Below are 24438 nucleotides of genomic sequence, written 5' to 3' on the forward strand. Positions count from 1 at the left end.
ATTAACCTGATCTGAATTTGGTGATGTGATCTCTTCGAATCGGCCTTCGGCCTATCGAAATTAAAAAAATGACTCCTATGTTTTCTTGTTCTCCATGGCTCCTAACAAATCTTACTTACTCAAAGGTGAATTGTCTCCAGCTTATTAGGTACGAACATTTTCCTTTATCTCAGAAAAACCTGAGGACATTTTGCTCCTGCCCGTCTAATTACTCAAATGCCCCTTATCTCTGGTTACAAAAGAGGTTCGTAATAAAGGGGTATGGGAGCTCTACTGTTTTGCTGAATAGCCATTTTACCAAGCTGCCCCTGACAGCTTACAATTACAAAATCTCCCTCACCCCTTCAAAAGAGATGCACAGCCAATCAACAGTCTCTTCTTCTCATATCTCTCTCTCTCTCTCTCTCCACCCCTCCCCCTCCCTCCCTCCCTCCCTCCCTCCCTCCCTCTGTTTCTTTCATTTCGTGTTGGGCAAATGCGCCAACAGAACACTCGACGATCCTCAATCTCTCCGAAGTACCAGACGCCGTCACAGCTGGGGCTGACGCCTTCATCAGCCGATTAAAGTTCGCATTTTTAAACGAATCCTGAACAGCGATAAACCCATCTAGGTGTTAACCCTTCTGCTGCTTCCTTGCTTGCTCGACAGTCCCCAAGTAATGGGTTCTTCTCCCCTGCAGATGCTGCCCACCTCTCTCTCTTCTCATCGGGTTAGTCGCTGTATTAGCTTGTCTATCTTCCTTTCTCTACATGGATATTGTATCGGATAATGATCTGACTCTCATGGCTCTTCAGCGGATCGCGTCATTTCTCTCTTTCCTGGATTTTGCATGTGGGTTAGTGATCCCTTTCACTTTTGCATTTTGATGAAGCTGGAAAGTTTCTTCTTTTGACTGTTCTTCTCTCGATGAAAAAGCTCAAAGAGGTTTCCGTTTTTGCTGGTCGATTGGATCCCTTTGACCTGGTTTTGCTTGGAAAGCGTATGACTATTAAAGCATGGAAATGTTGATTGTTCTGCTTGAACAGCTGCACTTGTGTAAATGTGACTGTATATGGTTTGTGTTGCGAGAAAGGACTGATCTTGCATAACATGCGGCGGTCTAACCCGAGTGTTTCTTTTGCATGGCAGATACATCGTGTGTTAATGTGAGTTTTGATTAGTTAGTTCTGCTATCATGGGTAGAGGTCGTGGAAAGGGGAAGAAGTTGTCTGCGAGCAGTCAAGATGATGCATTCGAAGAGGAAGAGAAGATTCCGGTTCAGAAGAAAAGGGGGAGGCCTCAGAAGCTGGTAAAGGAGGCATTCGATGAGGAAGAGGCTGAGAAGGTTGAAGAAGAAGAAGATGGCGAGGATGCAAAGAGTGGGATCACCACAAAAGAGCCGAAAAGCCCCATCCCAGGAGAGAATGGGAAGAAGAGGAAGCGAAACACGCAGTCGAAAGATAAACCGAGCTCAGTTGAAGAGGAAAATGGAGGAGAGACTCGCTTGGGCACTGAGGACTTGAGCAAGCCTAATGGGTTCCGTCATAATGGGAGCAGGAGGAAAAGCAAGCCCCGGCGGGCTGCTGAGGTGGGTGTCGAATGCAAGTAAACCTCCTTTTGCAGAATAAAGTACAAATCAGAGGGAGAGGCCTCCGGTGAATGTTCATTTGATTTGTCAATCCTTATGTTGCTTAATCTGTTCTTTCGATATATGAAAAGTTTTGAACTATATAAATTAATCGTACCTTGCTACAATGGTATTGACTAATTTTGCTAGTTTTGCGGTGTTCGAGTAGCACAGCCTTTGTAATGCAGGTTTTGTGTTCCAATAGCTTTGTAATTAATCTATCTGGAAATCTTAAAGAGCAGTTTAAACGTTCTTCTATGTGCAAGAGTTCTGTTTAATTCCTGCTAATGGCTTGTCAAATGTTAAGATGAGTGCGTAAACATCTGACTTAGCGTCTCGTGCTCATCTCGCACTCATCGCTGTGACTTTTCAGATGTTCAGGTATGCTTTCTGTTTCGGAATCACTAAGTGAATTTGTAGACATTCCAATATCAAGAATCTGAACTCTTTTGGTGCTTAAGCCATTAATTCTTAATAAGCTTCGTCTCATCGCCAAAGATCGTGCTAAGCTTGCTTAAGATGTGTTGAGCAGATTCATGACTCGATGCTATCTGTTGTGAGAAGGAGCAGGTGGTGGCATTTGAAACTCGCTTCTATCGATATATGGATGGAAAAATAGCAGATAGCTGCTGATGAACTGAGTACGGAGCTTTCATGTCATGCGATCTACAATGCTGTTTTTTGGTCAATGGGTTTGAATGTTCAGTTCTTGAATGCAGGAGCAATTCCAGTCCAAGTCAAAATCTGAAGTTTAGCCATTGCCACGTGCAATATTATGCCTTTTATTTATTTTTTCCTGTTTTATTTTCTGAAATTATTAAGAAAATAATATCAAATGCCAAGTGATCACCTTTGGCGGGACTGTAGGCAACGTGGGCTGGGCTGAGGCCCATTGGGCCTCAATCTTATGTTAGTTGCGCTAAAGTTGGGCTGGACTCTAAACGATGTGCATCCGATGAAAGCACGAAAAATTTGTCTTTATTTTTTTGAAAAATTAGTGGACAAATTAGATGATAAATAAAATAAAATCTTGTATCTCTGATATGAAAATAGCAGGAAATTAACTCGATCGCGATTAATCCTCGAATCTTAAACGGTGGTTTGCTGGGAACCTTATGGTTTTGCTGATTCATTGCTAAATAAGTTACAAGTATGAGTTCCGAGTTCCTTGCATGGATTGACCGAGTGAATCGATATCTTCCCTCCCGAAAGTCCTCCTTATTGTTATTGATTACGACAGTCTCTTAAGTGACGCTCTGCTGCTTATGAGCTGAATACTTTTGTTTTCGGGGGAGAAGTTAGATCGTTTTGAAGGCATTGTGATAAGATGTTATAGAAGATGCGTTGAGAATTTTCAGAGACTTTATTTTTTTTAGTTGTTTTTTTTTAGTTGTTTTATTAATGAAATTATTCTTCTAATAAAAAAGAAGATATATCCTCAAAACGAGAGATTAATCGTTCATTGTAAAATTTTCCTAATTTATTTATTTAAATATTTTAAAAAACTATTTTTGAGTTGGTAGTTGGACCATGCGATGCACAATGGCCAGCGTACGGATAACTCATCCCTTCTACTTTCTTTCTTGAGCTTCTTTTTTATTGCATCCTTATTAATGGAGCCAAAAATATACTGCTTGGGAGGAAGTAAATTAAAAAGAAAAAAATTCCATCTGCCATCTATTTTTTATTAGAGAAATGTATATAAACACGAACAATATTATAGAAATTACGTAGTTTTTTTTTTTCTGTGAATCTCCAAAAAAGGGAAAATTGTTGTATTAATTATAAAAGAAGAAGAAGAAGAAAAAAGTCGAGAATAAAACAATTTATTTCTAGCCGTCCTCTCTGGAAACGGAATGAGTATAAATAAAGTCAGGGCCGGCAAGTGGGTTCTTCTAAATCCAATTTAGCTCGTCCATGACACAAGAGAGTAGGATAACTAAAATATAATATCTCAGAGACAATAATTTTGATTCTGTCTATGAAAAAGAGATCACACCTAATAACTAAATCAGAAATATGATTGATCGAAGCTTTTTTTTTTCTTGAATGAGATCTTGAGTTTGAGTATTATGAATGAAAAAAATTCATTACGGGAGAGCTTTTAACCCTTTAGTGAGCCGACCTGACTCAAACTAGATTAATCATTACGTTTTGGATTTTCGAAAATACCAAAATACTTTCTGGAAAAAAAAATCTTGCAAAGATAAAGGTCCTTTTTTTTTCCCCTTTTTTGGGGGCTAAATCTGTTTATGACAAACTGTTCTTTTTTCATCCTCTAGAAATTTTTTTTTTATATATTAAGATATGTTATTATATAATATAGCATGTGGTGGTGTTGTCTGTTCCATTGACTCATTTTTGCCGTTTGGCCACATATTAATAACCCTTCTCTTCTCTCATGTTCCCACACTTATATCTATATATACACATTTCCAACTATAATTAATCACAAATATTTCACATATAGAACTTACATGGCCTTTATGGGTAATCTTCATCTTCTCCTCTCGACCTTAGTTTTAGTAATCGGCATTATCCTCGGCTCTCGAGGAAGAGCACACGCGATCTCCACTCGTTACAACACTTCAAAGTTCAACAGGAGCAGCTTTCCTGAAGGTTTCATCTTCGGAACCGCATCATCCTCCTATCAGGTAAACTGACGATCATGAGTATATATCACACTGCATAATGCAGCAGAGTGTTTTTGCTGGCCTAACTTGTTATAATTATGTATATGATCTTTTTCCGGTTCTTTGTGTTTTATCAGTACGAAGGTGCAGCAAATGAAGGTGGCCGGGGTCCGAGTATTTGGGATACTTTCACTCACAAATATCCAGGTGCCGTTTCCTATATATATATCGCACATCGATGATCGTCATCGAGTTGTAGCAATCAAATTTTCGTCATGCCATAATTAGTTTATCTTATTTTTTTTCCATGGTTTATTATTCTTCCCTCCCAATAGTACATCTATTTGTTAAAATGGCTTGATATTGTATCATGTTCTTTATTTTTCTATAAAAATGGAAGAATTTTATCGAATAAGCATGAAATAACTACAACCATATCGTTTCTTTCATGTTTGAGGTTGGCTTTTTATATATTCGCGAAATTATAACTTATAATAAGTGGGCAAATATAAACCAAAAAAATCAATACGGAGATATAGTAATAATATTATTATATTTATTAATTAGGAGATAAGATTGGGCCTCTCAGAATACACTTAGAACTAGGGGCCGCCTAATTAATTTGTTATGGCCTTTTTATATATTTATTTTTCTATTTGTTTTAATTTCAATGGTATAATTAATAGTAATATGATTTTTATGTACGTTGTATTTCGTCAAATGGCAGGTAAAATACTTGACTCGAGTACCGGGGACGTGGCTGTTGATTCATACCACAGATATAAGGTTCAACTAATTCCTCCCCCACCCTTAAATTAGGATAAGTTAATATGGAAATAAAATCGAAAATTTCTGATCTGATGAGATATATACGTTCTCACTTGATGCAGGAAGACGTGGGCATCATGAAGGACATGGGCCTCGATGCTTACAGATTTTCAATATCGTGGTCCAGAATCTTACCAAGTAATAATCCATTTCAGATTTATGACCATGACAAACTCTCATTTCATGGTCTAGTCGTTCAATTTTAATAAGTAATCTCGATCGAGAGCACACGCATACAAAACATGGAGCTCTAGGAATGAATTAGAGCCTCTTGATTGAAAGAACGATTGTTTGTGCTCTGATGTATTCTAAGATATAAACATTGTCTTTTCAGTATATAATTAATAAAACGCATGCAGTGTCACGTCAGCTGACTCGTTAGATTTTAACATAAAATACACAATTTCTTCGGAATTAAAGGAAAATACCTCGACCTTATTCACCAGACATGTACCAGTCAAGCAATTTTGGCGAAGCACAAATCTATTTTCCTTTTTTTTCAGATCAGTAATAATTTCATAGAATAATTATTTTGCTTGGTCAAATTTTTCAGGAGGAAAGCTAAGTGGAGGAGTGAACAGAGAAGGAATCCAATACTACAACCTCCTCATCAACGAGCTTCTATCTAACGGTCTCTGTATATCTTCATCCTCATACGTATACGTATTTCATGATTAAACAAATTAATTTGACCTTATTAAAGGCATCTATTAATTTTCAGGTATTAGGCCGTTCGTAACATTATTCCACTGGGATCTCCCTCAGGCTCTCGAAGACGAGTACGGAGGGTTCCTGAGTCCTCTCATCGTGTAAGGACTTAGATTTAATCTCCAGTCGCCATACAACACAAAATGCTCGATGTTAGCGTCTTTGAGATGACACGACCTTTTTATTCCATTCAGAGATGACTTCCAGGACTACGCCGAGGTATGCTTCCAGGAGTTCGGGGACCGGGTGAAGCACTGGATAACTCTGAATGAGCCTTGGAGCTACACAATGGGAGGCTACGGGATCGGGCTCTTTGCGCCAGGAAGGTGCTCCCCCTGGCAGCAGCTGAACTGCACCGATGGGGATTCCGCCACCGAGCCCTACCGCGTGTCCCATCACCAGCTCCTTGCTCACGCAGCAGCCGTAAGGCTATACCAGCAGAAGTATCAGGTTGTAATTGATCATCAATTCCTGACCATGAAATTATATTCTGATTATTTCATGTATAGTATAATTAATAAATTGATATTGGATTTGTGTAAATGCGTATATATTTATATTTTTTTTTGGATGGGCAGGCATCACGAAAGGGGGTGATAGGGATAACTCTGGTGTCACAATGGATGGTGCCATTCTCAGGTGCCAAGCACCATCAAAATGCTGCAACCAGAGCCCTTGATTTCATGCTGGGATGGTAATTTATTTTCTTATTCAACTCTATTTTTTTTAGTAATAAATAGTTCCATTAACATCACATCAACTATAATTACTGTGTTAATAATTAATTGAACTTCCTCAATGGGCTACAAAGCAGACATAGTTTACTTCCTTTTTGTTGATTGCTAGTCAATCATCATTTAGTGGACCAAAAACATCCTATGATCGAGGTTATTGACTAAGTATTCGGAGCATTCCATAATGTCTTATCAGTAATTAAATTAATTCATATTAAAAATAAAATGATGCAGCACAGTACATACGCCTTCTTATATAGTAACCAAGAGATTTACGATTCAATTTTCACAGTTGCACTTTATTAGCTGTTAAATTTTCGTTTTTATTGACAAAATCTGTAAACCTCTTTTGTAATGAAAAAATTATTAATTTAATAATTATGAAGAAATTTAATTAAAATTTAGTTTTTTTGACATGTTTCTAAAATTTAGCTATATATATGTATGTCTTAGTTCTAACTGATGATTAACAGGTTTCTGGATCCATTGACGAGTGGTCAATATCCGCGTACCATGAGCTCTCTCGTCGGAGCTCGGCTTCCCAAGTTCTCACAGGAGCAGTCGTCTTTAGTAAAGGGATCGTTCGATTTCATCGGATTGAACTATTACACAGCCAACTACGCGGCCTACATCCCTCACTTCAACACTTCGAACGCAAGCTGCTTAACCGATAGTCGTGTCAACCTCACCAGTTAAGTGCATGCATCATGAGATCACTAAACACTATCTCCCTTTCAGTAACGATGGATTTGTTAGTAAGTTATTATTCATTTAACCCGATTTATTACTGCAGCCAATCGTGATGGCATTCCAATCGGTCCAAAGGTAACTGTTATTAATTATTTGTAAACACCATACGTGTTACATTACGTGCTGAAAATTACATATCATGAATTAACTCTTAGCAACACCATTAATTTCATGTTGCAGGCAGCTTCAGATTGGCTATATGTTTATCCTAGAGGAATACGAGATCTCTTGCTCCATGTAAAATCAAAATATCAAAACCCACAAATTTATATCACAGAAAACGGTACAATATTTTTTTTTAATCTAAATTGCAAAAGTTAAGTCAGATTACTATCACACAGACACACAGACACATATATATATATATATATATATATTCATGAATCTATATATACATATATACACATCTACGTGTTTTCATTTTTGTTTCAGGAATTGACGAGCTTAATAACTCCACATTGCCACTTGAGCAACAGTTAGCGGACAACATGAGGATAGATTTCTATTATCGTCACCTTTCGTTCCTCCGAAGAGCAATCATGTAAGTGGCCTGAGCTCAAAGTTATACAGTATGTACAAATATACATATATACATATATACATATAAGAAATTAGAATGCATTTTAAATTTGACATTATTCATTTGAATTTACCTTTTCTATCAAGGGATGGTGTGAACGTGAAGGGATACTTCGCTTGGTCCTTATTAGACAACTTCGAATGGAGCTCCGGTTATACTGTTCGGTTCGGTATCAACTACATAGATTATAAGGATGGACTAAAGAGACATCCCAAGCTATCCTCGACCTGGTTCAAGAGCTTTCTTAGAAAGTCTTGAAATATCCCGGGGCCATATATTGTTCATGTAACTTATTTGTAAGGCGCAGTTGATTTGCCATGCAATTGATAATCGGAAACTACTTGCAATACGTTTAGATTCATTGAGAGAATGTTGATGGGCAGCAAATATAAAAAAGAAAAAGGAAAAAAAGAAATGGAATTTGTGTGTTAGTTATAATCGAGAATAAGGTTACTGTTCCATGCTGCAATGTGTTGAGACGACGAAGATTGAATGTAAAATGCGATGCTCGATTCAGTATTTTCATGAAAAGTATGTCGCGTCGAACTTATCTTTTACTTTATGCATTCGTTTGCAAAGTTCCATGCATACATGGAGCTGCTAAACCCGCACGAGTACGTTGAGTTACATGGCATATCGACCGAACCACACGAACAACTCCCATCTCATCTGCCTTGGTCCCCACCAATATGGAAAAACGATAGGCAAATAATTGATTAAGTCATCGGTGGTCCTCAGCTCTGTCCATACTGCAGCGTCCTTCTTTGTTGCCGTGGCTAACATTGCGGACCTCTGCCCACCACGGCTGCAGCTCCTTGTCGGACTGCACAAGGCTAGGGTCCGGGTAGTAGTGATTGACGGAGTCAGTGACCCACTCCTTTAGGCTAGTCCCGTATGATGAGAAGGTCGTCGTTGGCAAAGTGATAGTCTTCGATCGCCAACCTCAGGCCGTGTGTGGTGCCGATGGATCTTCAACCGCCATTCCTCTGTCGATCAGCCAATAAGAGAGAATTTCCATATCAGCAGACATAATTTGACTCTCCCCTTTCTTTCTTTCTCTTTCAGATTTTTTTGGTTTTAACCTGCGACATAGAAGGAATAGGAAAGAAACATCTAGAGCTGTTTCAAATTCAAAACGTAATATTTGAATATCCTGTCGATATTCCGTTCTTAATTGATTACAAATATGCATATTTTCACATCTCTTCAAGATTAATTTCGCCATTCTCAACCCGATCTCGCCCAAAAATCAATACATTAAAGCCGCGAAGTGCACTCTGGGAACGTAACTGCAGACCTTCCTGAGTTTACAGTATAGTGACTTCCCGTATCAATCATTTTAATTAGTAAGAGATATAACAAAAGGCAAACCCAAATTAAAAAATTAATTTATTTTACAATAAGCGTAAAGTTAATGAAAAATATACTTTGATAAATTTCTTACTTTTTATAAACTTTTTTTTAGCACTTGAAATATTTACATGAGAATATTAAATCAAGTTATTTTGTGTAAATTAATAATTAACTGATTACGACATATAATTAATATGATTTCCTTCATAAAAATTGCACAGAAATGCTATTTTCAAAAGTAGTTAATTAATACATCTAACTCATTTATTAATATAAAGATTATGTTTTATATTTTATTAGATATTATAATAATAATAATTATTATACAATAATTAATGATAGGGTTCCTTGTCTTTTTTCTTGTTTTTTTTTGGTAGGACTCCTTCTTGAAAGACATTTGAAGTTTTTCTTTTTATTGGAATAAATTACATTGTCCTTTTTAATTTCACTATTATAAAATTTCTCATCGCAATTACTTAATTAGTTTTTTGTTAGTTACTTAGTTAGTATTTAATAGCATCTTGTGGTGCCATCACATCTGTATTATATATGGGTGGAAAGAAACAACACGGTAGTGTCATGTTTGTTCGTTATAATAGTGGCTCTGAATTAATGTCATCGAACTTGGAGCACACCCAGGATGAGCAACTTATGGTAACCGGGCCACCGGGGAGCCCGTCGACGACTATGTCTTGCAGTAACGTCTCTTGTGTTTTATCAGTGAGAAGGGGTTTACACCTATTTTCCACAATTTGTGAAGATTGTCGAGTCGTGATGTCTGATCGGTGATTTCAATGACTTTCCCGGGTTTTGGAAACATGTTGGTCCGAGATTGAGAAAGCGGGCCGCGATCATCATTGCATAGGTCGGGTTAATTAGAGTTCGTATAAAGGAAGTCGAGCCCATGTTTATTGGAGAAAAGCCTAGCTAAGAGGAGGCCCATTATCAAGAGCCCATCACGGAAGACTTCATGCACGGGTGAAGCATTCTGATCAGAGTGGGCGGAAGATTTGATTTTTTATAGCAGCCCAATATGAAGACATATACACATATACGCATCAGTGTGCGCGCGATTACATCATCAGTGGCGGTAGAAGAATTATTTTTCCTTAGCAGCCGATATACTTGGATATTAAAGAAGTGATATTCTTGTGTTATCTTATTTTTAGGCAATTTAGATAGTTTTAGGGTCAATTTCCTAATTAGATATTAACTCGATATCGTATTTTATAAGCGTATCCAATTACGATATATTCATAGGGTTTCACTGTACACGTCTATATATACGTGTTCTTGAGTTCGTTGTGCCTCCCCGCACATCAATCAATCAAACTCGTACTTTCATTCTATCTTTCATTTATCGCACTTTATCTTTCTTGCGCTTTCGTTTATCGCACCTTTCAATTCTTGTTCGTTTATCTTTCAACAGATTCTCCGTGAATCAAAATTATTGTCGTCTTGGAGCTTCTGGGCGTCAAGATGAGATTCATCATCCTTTGCCACCACTTGCCTAAGTTTGCTCAAGGTTCAGGTGAGCTTGTTCTATATTCGGCTCAGCTTTTTGAGGCTGAGTGCTCGTTGAATATTGGTTAGGCTAGCTGCATAGCCGCTTGATCGTTTTCGGACTCGTGTTTGTGTTCATGTGCAAAAAATTGGTGGAGAATTCTAAACGTTTAAATCTCCGGACCGTGAATCTAAGCCGCACTCTAATATTGAAGATCTAAATCTAGCCGCCAAACAATTCCACGAATTTCTAAGGCCGTGGTATACGCTTTGTTTTGGTGGGGCTAACTAATGACATGTGGATGTACTTGAAATCGCTTTCTGACACGCCCAGATCTCGCAAGTGTTGCTAATTAAATGATCATGCGATTTTGACTTGAACAGAAGGTTCAACAGATGAAGGTGGCCGAGGTACGAGTACTTGGGATACTTTCACTCACAAATATCCAGGTGTCGTTTCCTACATATATCGCACATCGATGGTCTTCATCGAGTTGTAGCAATCAAATCTTCATCATGCCATAATTAATTTATCTTGGTTTTTCTTTCCATGGTTTATTATTAATTTCGCCCAATACATCCATTTGTTAAAATGGCTTGAGATTATATCATGTTCTTTATTTTTCTATAAAAATGGAATAATTTCATCATATAAGCATAAAATAACTGCTAACGGCAACTATATCGTTTCTTTCATGTTTGTGTCATGTATAGATGTATTTGAGTTATTGGCTTTTTATATATTCACGAAATTATAACTTATAATAAATAGGCAAATATAAACCAAAAAATTAATACGGAGATATAATATTAAATATTATATATAATAATTCGGAGATAAAGTTAGGCCTGTAAGAATACATTCAGAACTTGGAGCTGCTCAATTAATTTGTTATGGCCTTTTTATTTATTTATTTATTTTTCTATTTAGGAATATTGAATTTTGAGGATATTCGAAAACAAAAGTTTTTTCGGAGACCGACTATTATAATGATGATGAGAAATTTGGATTATTGTAATTTCAATCGGATAATTAATAGTAACATGATTTTTATGTACTTTGCATTTCGTCAATAATGGCAGGTAAAATACTTGACTCGAGAACCGGGGACGTGGCTGTTGGTTCGAATATTTTGTCCCTTTAAATTCGGACAAGTTAATCTGGAAATAAAATAAATTTTTTTGTCTGATCTGATGAGATATATATGTTCTCCCTTGGCGCAAGAAGACGTGGGCATCATGGAGGACATGGGCCTTGACGCTTACAGATTTTGGATTTCGTGGTCCAGAATCTTACCAAGTAATAATTCATTTCAGATAAGGTTAATTACATGACAAAATACGGAATTTGTAATTTTTTTAAATATAATATGATCTTTAGAAAATAATATAGAAATGCATGATATTTACATTTTTTCCTAAATATAGTAAAAACTTGCAGATTAGCATATAAATGCACTGCCTTTGCATTTTTTCTTAAATATATCACGACCTTTAAAAAATAGTATAGAAACTCACGACTTTTAGGTTGAGCTGAAATTCTAGTATGACATCAATTATTCTGTCAAATGTAAAGATAATAGTTAGCGGAAGTTAACAATGCAATGTGATACAACTTGATTGAATGAATGTCACCTGACATCATTAGTTCCATGTTTGCTGCTATCGTCCAATCATGTTCTGTCATGTGGCACAATTAGCTTCACGTTAGCTATTATTGTTGCAATTTGACTTAATAATTTACATTATAATAAATACGCAATTAAAATTTAAAAGTCGTGCTATATTTAAAAAAAAGTACAAAGGTCGTGTTTTTATATGTTACTTTCCAAATATCGTGCTACATTAAAATGCAAATGTTGTGCCTTTTTATACTATTTTATAAATGTCGTGTTATATTTAGAAAAAAATATAAAAGTTGTGCTTTTTTAGGTAATTAAGCATTTCAAATATGATCAACACAAACTCTCATTTCATGGCCTAGTCGTTCAATTTTAATGAGTAGTCCCGGTCGAGAGCACGCACACATACAAAACATGGAGCTCTAGGAGTGAATTAGAGCCTCTTGAAAATATAATTGCTTGCGCACTGATGTCAAATTGTAACACACAAGCATTCTCTTTAACGTATAACAAATAAAACGCATGCAGTGTCACGTCAGCTGACTTGTTCAATTCTATCATATAATCCCGTAATTTCTTCTGAATTAAATCAAAATAGCTCGACCTTATTCACCAGACATGTACATGTAAGGCCATTTTGTCTGAGCACAAATCTCCTTCTCTTTTTCCAGATCAGTAATAATTTCATAGAATAATTATTTTACTTGGTAAAATTTTTCAGGAGGAAAGCTAAGTGGAGGAGTGAACAGAGAAGGAATCCAACACTACAACCTCCCCATCAACGAGCTTCTATCTAACGGTCTCCGTATATTTCATCTTCATAGGTATACGTATACGTATACGAATATCATTAGTAACTATATATAAATATACGACTAACCAAATTAATTTCACCTCATTAAAATGTTTATTAATTTTCAGGTATTAGGCCCTTCGTAACATTATTCCACTGGGATCTCCCTCAGGCCCCCGAAGACGATTACGGCAGTTTCCTAAGTCCTCTCGTCATGTAAGGACTTAATTTGATTAGTCTCCGTCCCCCCTACACCAAATGCTCGTTCATCAACTTCTGAGTCTCGTTTAAATATATAACACCACCTTCTTATTCCATTCAGAGATGACTACCGGGACTATGCCGAGGTATGCTTCCGGGAGTTCGAGACCGGGTGAAGCACTGGATGACTCTGAAAGAGCCATGGAGCGACACCATGGGTGGCTATGGGATCGGGCTCTTTGAGCCGGAAGGTGCTACCCCTGGCAGCAGCTGAACTGCACCGTCGGCGATTCTGGCACCGATCCCTGCCTGGTGTCTCACCACCAGCTCCTTGCTCACGCAGCAGCCGTAAGGCTATACAAGCAGAAGTATCAGGTTGTAGTTCGATTCCTGACCACAAAATGATATTATGATGATTATTTCATGTAAAATATAATTAATAAACTAATATTGGATTTGTGTAAATGCGTGTATATTTATATATAATTTTTTTTTGCCTTTTTCGAGGGGCGGGCATAGAAGGGGATGATGGGGATAACTCTGGTGTCACAATGGATGGTGTCATTCTCAGATGCCAACCGCCATCAAAATGCGGCAACCAGAGCCCTTGATTTCATATGGGATGGTAATTTTCTTTTTCAATTCCATCGTTTTAGTTATAAATAATTCCATTAACGTCACATCAACTAATGCTTACTTTTCTAATTATTAATTGAGCTTCCTCAATGGCCTACAAGCAAACATAATTTACTTGGCCAAAAAAAAAGGCAGATATAATTTACTTCTTTTATTTTGACCAAGAAAACAATTACTTCTTTTTTTTTTTTTTGGTAGTAAGACAACGGTCCCTAGACCCGATAAAAAATAAAATTAAGAAAGACAAAGGCGGGGCATGGAGATCCAATAATATCGCTAAATAATAGCGTTCCTAGACTAGTCGACGGCTGATGAAAGAGATATATGTCCAAAGGCATTTGTAAGGAACATCATGCCAATTAATCTGCATATGAATTTCTTTTTCTGTATGTATGAATCACCCTAACACTCTAGTCCCTCCTGATTAAATGCTTAATGGACTCGACTAGAGGTGAGACATGGGGACCGCTGTGACCAGAGCTCGAGACAAGCTTGCAGACCATTTCAAAATCTACCTCGGGAATCACCTTCTTAAATCCAAAGCTCCACGTATGTCGAGCCTAGTTAACACTCCCCATAATTCGGCCAAGACAACCGAAGTAAACCCGATATCCGTTGGCCGTTCCCATCACGAAGTAAGCCTCCCGCACCCGCAAGGCCCGGGTTACCTTGCTTAGCAGTTAGCACCATCTGTGTCGAGCTTGATCCAATCCGTTGGTGATGGATACCACTTAATCATCCTCCATTCTTTCACTGGTCTGCTAATTCTTCTATGGATTTCCCAAGCTTTGGCAAAATTTGTTGCCGTGCGGAATATGACAATGCTCCCATTTATCGGGCTTATGAACTGCTCGTCCAAAATTCTCTTTTTTGTTGATTAATTGCCATAAACTTTTACCTGTCAATCTTCATTAGAGGACAAAAGGACATCCTATGGTCGAGCTTATTGACTAAGGATTAATTTGGAGCATCCTACGCTGTCTCGTCAGTGATTAAATTTACAAATTTCAAGTAAAGAGGATATAAGGCAGCGATTAAATACTTATTAAGCGTTATGAATGAGTGTTAGCCAATTAATATACAAGTAAATGAGAATCTGTGGCACCAATAAGGATCCTCATTATCCAAGCATTTTTGTTGAATATTACTCAATTGTGGCTGAGTAATACTGCCAAATATTTGCTCGTAGCACAATTGGTGACCAAGAGGTTTTCGATTCGATTCTCACGGTAAAATGATGCGTACTTTTTTATTAGATATTAGGATTTTTTTTAACTGTACTAAATCTATGCACGAGAGATCACTAAAACTATCTCCCATTCAGTACTTTGACCCGTGGATTTGCTAGTAGATTGTTATTCATTAACCCGGTTTCTTAAGGCAGCCAATCGTGGCATTCCAATCGGTCCAAAGGTATTATTTACTAACAACCCGGACGGGTTAAGTTACGTGCTGAAAATTACATATCATGAATTGATTCTATAGCAACACCAAATAAAATTTCATTTTCCATGCAGCTTCAGATTGGCTATATGTTTATCCTAGCGGAATACGAGATCTCTTGCTCCATGTGAAATAGAAATATCAAAACCCACTGATTTACCTCACAGAAAACGGTACTATTTTTTAAAAATCTATATTGCAAAAATTAAGTCGGATTATTATACATACATTCATGAATTTATATATACCCATATACACACATCTATGCATTTTCATTTTTGTTTCAGGATGAATTGATGAGTACAATAACTCCACATAGTTAGCTGAATGATGAGGATAGATTTCTATTATCGTCACCTTTCGTACCTCCGAAGGGCAATCAAGTAAGTGGTCCGAACTCAAAGTTATACAATATATACATATATATACGCATAAGAAATTAGAATTTATATAAGTATATTGACATTTTTCATTTGAGTTAACCTTTTTTTATCAAGGGATGGTGTGAACGTGAAGGGATATCTTGCCTGGTCGTTATTAGACAACTTCGAGTGGAGCTCCGGTTACACTGTTCGGTTCGGTATCTACTACGGAGATTATAAGGACGGACTAAAGAGACACCCCAAGCTCTCCTCGACCTGGTTTTAGAGCTTTCTTAAAAAGTCTTGAAATTAATATCCCTAGCCATACTGATGTTCATGTAACTTGTTGTAAGGTGCAGTCGATTTGCTGCACCGTCGATAATTGGAAGCATACTGCAATACTTTTAGATTCACTGAGAGATGAGGAGCAGTAAATTATGAAAAAAAAAAAATTGCGTTACTTATAGTCAAGATAAGATTACTACTTCGGTGGTTTGATACGTTGAGATGACTAGGTTCGAGTACAATGTGATGCTTGACTCGATATTTCCATGAAAACTATGTTGCGCATCAAGCTTATTTCGAACTTTATGCAGTCGTTTGCAAGCGTGTGGTACATACATGGAACTGGTAAACCTGCCCAAGTACATTAAGATACACGGCATATCGATCGACCGAACCACGCAAACAATTTCCATCTGATCATCAGCCTTGGTCCCCCACCTATTTGGAAAAACGACAGGCAAATAATTAAGCTCACAGCGAAGAGGTGATGTTATTGATATTTCTCTAGATGGATATACTGTATGGGACTCCCTGCCCCGTCACGCCGGATTTCGAAAACGGCTTGAGAAGCTCATATGGCATAACCCCGGCCCCATTCCTGTTCTTCAACTTCATATCCTGGTTCCTCGCGTCTATGATCCCCTCGATCTCCTTTAATCTCCCGTTGAATCTCTCAAAAGCTGCATTTATTATCGGGTCCTCCTTCCATGCCGGCTCGGCATTTTCACCCAGGTATTCCTCATCCGGTGAGTGGTTGGAAAGCACATCCAGGATAGCCATCACCTGATGCAAATGTAAATCATTTGTTGTCACGAAAAATGTAATTACGTGCACTCGGTCATACGAAGAAATCACATGATTTATCATCACCTTCGTTGCTTGCATCTGTGAGGGAAAACACTTCAAGAGGGAGGCCTCGGGCTTGCTCATGAACTCCTTCAGCTCTGGCTCCGTGGGGTCCTCAAGGGGTATTTTGGTCCTCGCAATGGTTGGCCGGTTTGGGAAGTAGCCGCCATAGTGGTACTGCCCGAAGTTCACGGCTGCATGGTGGCCGGACGTCACCCACATTATAGTGGTGACGATCTGGATAAGGTCATCGGTGGTATTCAGCTCCGGCCACCCAGCGGCATCCCTCTTGTCACCGTGGCCAATCTTCCGGACCTCTGCCCACCACGCCTGCAGCTCCTGGTCGGACTGCACAAGGCTAGAATCCTGGTAGTAGTGATTGACGTAGTCGGTGACCCACTCCTTTAGGCTATCCCATATGAGAAGGCCATCGTTGGCAAAGGGATAGTCTTCAATCGCCAGCTTCAGGCCGTGTGGTGCCGACGGATCTTCCACCGCCAATCCTCTGTCGATCATTCCAAAGAGAGTTTTTCCATATATCAGTAGACATAAATTCATGTGCCCAATCCTAGGATTATTGCTAATCCGACTACATTGAAATTAAGCTGGTTGTTAACGATGTTGAGGGACGATGCTGAAAACGTGAAGGATCAATATAACATAATTCCTAAAATGTGAGCATTTATAGTTCATCATGAGCTCCATGGAATGATTCATCCCTACCTGTTAATCAAGTCATTAGGCAAGGCTTGCAAGTCGAACTGCCACAGCTGATCGTAGGCCACAGAACTGAGTTCAATGGAATACTTGCCAGGGGAGAAGCAACTCTCGATGATTCCATCAGCGTTGATGAGGTATCCACGGGCGAGGGCATTGATTTCCATTGTGTATCTAAAGTGCGGGTGCAGCAGCTTGTATATAGGGTGCAGCACGCTGAGCTGTCGGTTGGCTGCGATTATGTATGGTTCCGTGCAGCAATGTGTTCGCAACCTGAAACAGATCACACGCTTTTGGTATCAGCTAAATTCGTTCAGAGTTGGTCCGCACAATCGTATATCTAATTGTTGGTTGACATCACGTGGTATAACTGGAAGCATACCAGTGGCTAACGACTTGGTGAACTCCCGAGTCATGAGCGAGCACATGAGCCTTGGCGAGCCGCCAGAGCCAGCAACCGGTGGCGTCAGATGTTGGTGTGAACACTTCCTTCCACTGTGGCTTTCCATCCATGGGCGGTCTAGTTAGCTCTATAGCAACGGGCCTTAGTGTGCCATCAGGGGTCAAGAAGAACAGCGTTCTTGATCCATAGAGTGTTGTGCCTTCGAGTTGTCTTACTTTGCTCACATATGGGAGTAGCAGATCATGGTAGTCCAGAACAAACAGCTTCTTCTGCTTTATCGCCTGCAAACCCGACCGATCCTGAGTTAATTAGTATAACCAGAAAGTATCATTCTTTCCCTGGGGTCTGCTGTACGTACTTCGTCTACTGTCATGAATCCTTTGATTTCCCGTTCGACGATCTCTGTGCTGATTGCTGAATCTGGCGGACCATAGACCGATGGGTCAAGTTTACTCTTCATGGGCCACTCCTGCATATAGTTTTATGCCAAGCTTCAGAAAGTCGACGAACAACATATTATGTAAAGTATCTGATTATCTATGAACCCGTATATCAATGTGATCATCAAGTTATTATTACCGTGACCAACTGTATGGTGTAAGGATTGATGCCGGCAAGTGTCTGTCGGCCAAATTCATCATCCCTGAACCAGAAGAAACTGTCTCCTGTACGGTCCAAAAACTTATTATCAGAAAACTACGGCCGATCATCGTACCAGACAAGACATAAGCCTACCCACCCCTCGGTCAGACCAAAGCCATAAAACCGGTTCTCCCACATCCTTGTATTATATAGTATAGAACGTGATCAATTTTTTCTTTTAATTAATTTTATTATATGATATATATGCATGTACAAATTGTTTAAAATTATAATTTACGATAGATAAAGATATACTATTAGATATACTTGACTAATGGTAATTGAATTTCACAAATTAGATGAAAAACTATATTAAAAAGGTAAAACCTAAAAATTAATATGTTAGCAAATTGATACATTTATCTGAAAAAAAGTTAAAAAAATCACAGGTAAAAAATTTACTTTTACGTCCTCTGGTATTATTTCTTCTTTGTAATATGGTGAGAAGATTCACGTTATAGGCTCATTGAAAAATCAGAAAAATATTTTGTTTTATATGGAACCTATCATTAAAAAAAGGGCAAAAATTAGAAAAGTTCTTTTTATTAGAAATTATTCAAAAATTTTTAAAAGCTCAAAGAATTAAAAATATTGAACCGAATTAAAATTTTAAAAAATTGTACTTTACTTAACTTTTTCTGTAATTAATATTAATTTATGAGAAAATTAAGAAATTAATTTTCTATTAGGGTCTTATCATGAAAGTTTTTAAAAAGATTAAAATTCCTTTTTATTAAACATTATTAAAAAATTTAAAAAATGGAAAATATTTTTTAAATTAAAGTATAAAATATTTTGTAACTAATAATACCTTATGAGAAAATAAAAAATTATTTTATCATAAAATTATTTTAAAAAAGGTCTGTTTTGATTTTTTTAAGAGCTCTAAAACATGTAAATATTTATTCAATTTAATAATTTAAAAGAATCGTGCCTGATTAAATATTTCCATAAATAACAAAATCTGTTAAAAGAATTTCGCATTTGTTAAATTTTTTTAAAAATTATAGAAAATACTCAAAAAATCGAGAAAATTTCATTCAGCGATTCGAATATTATGAGGTCATCAGCCTTTGCCCATCATAACTCTACTTTTATATAGATATATATTCGATATATTTCCTGAATATCGCCATATTCATGCACCGGGATGAATAGGATTGTTTCTTACGTAGCATTGTCTCCGGGGTTTCGAATCGCAGGACATTTTCGGTTGTGTCTTCGATGGCCTTAACTAGTCTCGGAAGGAGGTCCGAGAAGCCTTTTGTTGGCAGATGGGGCAATGTCACGCCTTCATTGAAGAGCTCAGCAATGGCCGTGAAGTAAGGGAAGGGGATGTCAGTATCGATTATCGCCGACTCTAGGGAAGGCACCAAGGCGTGCAAGACGGAGTAGACCGTCTTGGTGGAGAATGTCAGGTTCTTCACCTCCGAGAATGCCTCGTCTCTCGGTACATAAATGGTGAGGCTCCTCAACTCCGATTTCGGGTCTACATAAACACATAATAAAAATGTGTCATCTTCCAGCAGATTCTCATTCTATTTTGGGGATTGAGCGATAATCGTTCAATTATAAACTCTACTCTCGTTCTCCACCCCACTGGTTGGCAAGGATGGACGGTCGTCATCCTAAACTTTTCAAACTTAAAGTTTAACTTTTTATAAAGTTATTGCTATTCATCCCTCCTAAGTTAAAAAATTTTACTTCCTATTTGCCTTTTAAGGACCCCGCCCTCCATCTGATTAATCCTCCGTGATTGGCCATCAAAACTAAGCTGATCACTAGCTTGGAACATAAAAATGATAGTTATAATAAAGCTTTGATGCCAAATATGGTTTCATTTTCAATGGCAAAGAGACGAACCTACAGACTAAGTAGAGTTTCCTTGATGTGGAGGAATTCTTGGGTGATTTTATATTTTATCACGTGACGTGGAGAAATATTAAGTAAATTGAAATAAATAAATAACTGGATTTATAAACATATGGCCAAATATATGGAAATGAATTTATATAAATGAGAGAATAATCTTATTATTTTTTTCTTATCACGAGAAAGAATCTTTTAAAAATTTCCTCCCCCAAGTGGCCCTCGAACTATGATGATCCTACGCAGTAAGATTTTTCTCTCTATTCAATGGTCCCTCACTTTGTTGTGAGAGAAAAAAACAAACAAGAATGGGGAAGGAGAAATTCCTTTTTTGTTTTTTTTTTTATATTCGGGGTGTTCACTGTTTTTATTTTGAGGTTATCATATTCTTTTTGTCATATTACTTTCTACTTTACCCTCCCGGAGTTCATTCTGAGTTCATTCTTAAGCGAAACTCCATTTCAAATATTGTGTCCGATTCCTTACCATTTACTTATTTTGTAATTTCATTTTTTTCATATGAAAGATAATCACCTCATCATAATAGAAGTTAAAGAGGGAATTTATGCTCGTGGTATCTTTTATATGGAAATCAAGGGACAGGGGGCCATTCCTTGACGCGTAGTGATGAGAATTTGACTATGAGAGAAATTGAGCAAAGGGAATTTGCTTTTTCAAATTCTATCAATATTTCACTCCTACAATTAATTACACGGTTACCTGTTTTGCACCGTGGTCGTCCGGTTCTGCAACGTCGAGGGTAAGGGAAATTTTTACCGCCGAGCACAGGTCGTTTCTTGTCTGGGCTGCTGTCGGGGTCCCCAACGTCGTTGTACACATCGTAGTCGTATATCCTCTCGTATGTCTTCCTCTCCCCTTGCCCGTTCCCTCTCAGCGCCTTCAGCTCGTCCTCCCTCAGCCTCTTCAGCCCGTCTGGCGTGCCCGATGGCAAGTATGACTGCATATATAATTCCATATCATCAAGAGAATTAGAAACCATGTCACCGACGCATCCCCCTAATATCATAATCATCGAGGCGGCGCGTGTGACCTAATTAGATAAACTCTCGATAGTTCAACTCTATGTGTGGGGTGGTGCCGTTTCTTCTTTCGTTGGAACGACAAGAAGTGGTACCGCATTCTAATCTATTAGTGTATATTTATGTGCACTGTCGGTTATATATATATGTGTGTGTGTGTGAACATTCAAAGGAATGAATTTTTTTATAATGGATGTTTACAAACTTAATATAATAAAATAAAAATCTTAATTAATTAATAAAGACACAAGTAGTCTTATAATGAGTATGATTTTGAAACATTTTAGTTATCATGCAAAAATGTACACCACATTACGCCCTCTTTGATAATGAACTAGTTTATCATGTGTATCTCTTAATTAGAACATTTAATTTGTTTAATTTCTACAAGATACTGTTTATATAATATCTCCAAAGTCAATATAATTTATCAAATATGTGCGTACACAAAATAGCGGGGCCAACCTTGTTAATGAAGAAGACCCTTTTCCTGGGGTTGTCAAACTTGGAGCACACCCAAGACGAGCAACTTATGGTAACAGGGCCACCGGGGAGCCCGTCGAGGACTATGTCTCGCAGGAACATCTCCTTGTGGTGCTCGTTCTCCACAAGGACCGCTCCCACTTCTCCGAACTCATCCCCGACCTTGAACTCGCACTCGTACTTTACCTCATTGTCCTTTTGCTCCGTCTTGTGCGCAAAGCTCTTGATCGTCGGTTTCTCCTGTCCCCTTGCTTCAACGTACAAAAAGAAGAGCAAATTAGATAGATATATGCCCGATGATCATCGAGACCGGTGCCTTTCATAGTTACATATCCAACTTATGCATATATGGATGCCATTTCACTACGTATAGTGTAATTTTTACATAAGTATAATAAAGGGGAATATTTTAATGAATAATAAATTCCTTAATAATTATTTAGAAAATAATTTGCATAATTTTTCCATATTCTTTTTTTTTCTGGGTGAATTAGTGGACCTTAGCTCTTGACCTTTCCGTACATAATACACACACACACACACACACACACATATATATATATTGTGCATATTCATCCAATTCCAACACTGCATCTTTTACATCAATTTGGTCATTTTGCAGAAGTTAGTAAAGGACCTTACTTAGAGCTGCTAAGATGAGTGATATATTTGCTCAACATCTTTCATTTAGTTAATTACTTTTTTCACATACTTTTATTTTTCTTTATTTATAGTTTACAACATATTTTAATGCACTACAATGATTAGAATAATAATTTAACAATTAACTATCATTTGCATTCATTTAACATTTAAAAATTATTTAATTTCTTCGGAAAAAAATAACATGTTCCTCAAACTTAAGTTGAGATACTGACGGTGGAGATCTAACATTACAATTATGTATTATTATGTAAGCCGTGCAACAAGAAGATCACATTTTCTCTCTTAATATCATTATTATTACATTTCATTCTCTTTCATTATTTTCATTTCGTTCCATTCCTTTATACTAAATATAATCTAATATAGTTTTAGAGTAAATAAATTGGTAAATTAAATTTCTCTAAACAAACTTAATGTACGAACCAAAACAAGTTCAATAATAAACTGCAACATGATTAATTCAATATTCACATAAAAATATTTCTTAATAATAATTTAATGAATTTTTCATAAATGCAACTAAATAAAATTACATATTTTATTCATAGATTTACCTACAGAATGCATGGGTATTCACCTACTTTTTACGGTACAGAAAGGTACATATGTATAATACCATGTTGATGGAAAATATAAACCCAAAAATGGAGATGAAGGTTTACGTTATACTCAAATTTCAGCATTTTTGACGATTTTGATAATCTCTATCTTTATATATTTTCATGGGTACCGTAAAAATGTATTAATGTTGTATTTACCGAGGTCAAGCTCTGAGCTAACAAATTCAAGGAGGAGGGTTTTCCCCATCAAATCCGCAATATCATCGAGCCCTCGGTTTATCCCGAGCTCGTATAGCGCGCCTGCCGTCGGTGGTGTCACGGTGACCACTGCTTTGACAGTGGATGTCGTCGTTGTATTATTAGTAGCGCTAGCAATGGCTCTGATGTTCCCGGGAACAAACCCTAGTCGAGCTGCAGCCTTACATGATTTTCGGGCAGTCATCAGGCAGTGCTGGTGACGCGGCAGAATGACACGGCCATTGAGGCCATGGATGAACTGCTTGGTGAGGACGGCAGGGGCGACTAGGGTTTGGGGGGAAGCCTGTGGTGAGTGAACTTGTGCCTTCAACATCTTTTTTCTTTTTTTTTGGCAGGGAGATTCAATCAATCTGCAAGGAAGATGTACTGACTAGACTATAGATTATTGTGGAGGTAACGTGGTGCTTTGAAGTGGTGAGGCAAATCTGTCCTTTATATATATAGAGGGAGCTGGAAGATGGCAATTATATGCGTGGGAGAAAAATTAATCCAATAATGTGTCAAGCTAGAGCCTGTCAATTATATATAGGGCACGTTTCTAAATCTGCGTGCCCGTGAGAATTAACTCTAGGACTGAAGTTTTGACACAGGAATGTCTATCGAGAGACATGTATGTAAAGCTTGAATTTAGCAGCACCTCACGTACGATGAAGAAACTGCATATGTGCGTATCGCAGAATGATACTAATAAGGTTTCTTCAGTCATCTTGACCCGTCGATGAGAATGGTCATTAACTTGTTAATACGAAGAGGAGATCGGACAAAGGAATCTGTCAATCAATCATGTAGAAGATAGATAAGTAGCCGTATATTGCATCATCAAGTGAATGGGTACCTATGATATCATGGACCCATATAATAATTGAGCTTTCAATTGGATTTTGATTAAATTATTCTTAGTATATGCATGTTGCAT

The 24438-nt window shown here is 37.6% G+C and overlaps 3 protein-coding genes and 1 pseudogene across 3 annotated transcripts; 3 read left to right on the forward strand and 1 right to left on the reverse strand.

Moving 5' to 3' along the window:
- Positions 1-410: 410 nt before the first annotated feature.
- Positions 411-1865, forward strand: LOC116211764 (nucleolin-like). Its single transcript, XM_031546278.1, has 2 exons — positions 411-710; positions 1130-1865. The coding sequence occupies exon 2, from the start codon at positions 1176-1178 to the stop codon at positions 1587-1589; it is 414 nt and encodes a 137-aa protein (XP_031402138.1). The 5' UTR covers positions 411-710; positions 1130-1175; the 3' UTR covers positions 1590-1865.
- Positions 1866-5130: 3265 nt separating this feature from the next.
- LOC116211766 (beta-glucosidase 12-like) lies at positions 5131-8292 on the forward strand. The gene is made up of 10 exons (XM_031546279.1): positions 5131-5206; positions 5622-5699; positions 5790-5877; positions 5971-6226; positions 6355-6470; positions 6984-7201; positions 7304-7335; positions 7441-7543; positions 7693-7801; positions 7927-8292. Exons 1-10 carry the CDS (start codon positions 5146-5148, stop codon positions 8096-8098), a joined length of 1233 nt encoding a protein of 410 aa, XP_031402139.1. The 5' UTR covers positions 5131-5145; the 3' UTR covers positions 8099-8292.
- Positions 8293-11923: 3631 nt separating this feature from the next.
- LOC116212297 lies at positions 11924-15683 on the forward strand (annotated as a pseudogene).
- A 539-nt stretch (positions 15684-16222) lies between these two features.
- LOC116210072 (linoleate 13S-lipoxygenase 2-1, chloroplastic-like) lies at positions 16223-23941 on the reverse strand. The gene is made up of 10 exons (XM_031543880.1): positions 23463-23941; positions 22021-22289; positions 21236-21473; positions 19818-20135; positions 18584-18669; positions 18363-18473; positions 17984-18285; positions 17608-17874; positions 16909-17389; positions 16223-16821 (listed from the first exon to the last, which is right to left on the reverse strand). Exons 1-10 carry the CDS (start codon positions 23833-23835, stop codon positions 16543-16545), a joined length of 2724 nt encoding a protein of 907 aa, XP_031399740.1. The 5' UTR covers positions 23836-23941; the 3' UTR covers positions 16223-16542.
- Between the last annotated feature and the right edge of the window lie 497 nt (positions 23942-24438).

This window comes from Punica granatum, chromosome 6, assembly GCF_007655135.1.
Source record: "Punica granatum isolate Tunisia-2019 chromosome 6, ASM765513v2, whole genome shotgun sequence".
Taxonomy (NCBI): domain Eukaryota; kingdom Viridiplantae; phylum Streptophyta; class Magnoliopsida; order Myrtales; family Lythraceae; genus Punica; species Punica granatum.

Excerpts from the sequence above, each read along its gene's own strand:
- LOC116211764 (XM_031546278.1), top strand. The coding sequence starts at position 1,176 with ATGGGTAGAGGTCGTGGAAAGGGGAAGAAGTTGTCTGCGAGCAGTCAA.
- LOC116211766 (XM_031546279.1), top strand. The coding sequence starts at position 5,146 with ATGAAGGACATGGGCCTCGATGCTTACAGATTTTCAATATCGTGGTCC. Across the intron at positions 5,700-5,789 it reads CAACGAGCTTCTATCTAACG|GTATTAGGCCGTTCGTAACA; the intron begins GTCTCTGTATAT and ends ATTAATTTTCAG. Across the intron at positions 7,202-7,303 it reads TAGTCGTGTCAACCTCACCA|CCAATCGTGATGGCATTCCA; the intron begins GTTAAGTGCATG and ends TTATTACTGCAG.
- LOC116210072 (XM_031543880.1), bottom strand. The coding sequence starts at position 23,835 with ATGTTGAAGGCACAAGTTCACTCACCACAGGCTTCCCCCCAAACCCTA. Across the intron at positions 22,290-23,462 it reads TAGCTCAGAGCTTGACCTCG|CAAGGGGACAGGAGAAACCG; the intron begins GTAAATACAACA and ends TGTACGTTGAAG. Across the intron at positions 17,390-17,607 it reads CCTAATGACTTGATTAACAG|AGGATTGGCGGTGGAAGATC; the intron begins GTAGGGATGAAT and ends AATGATCGACAG.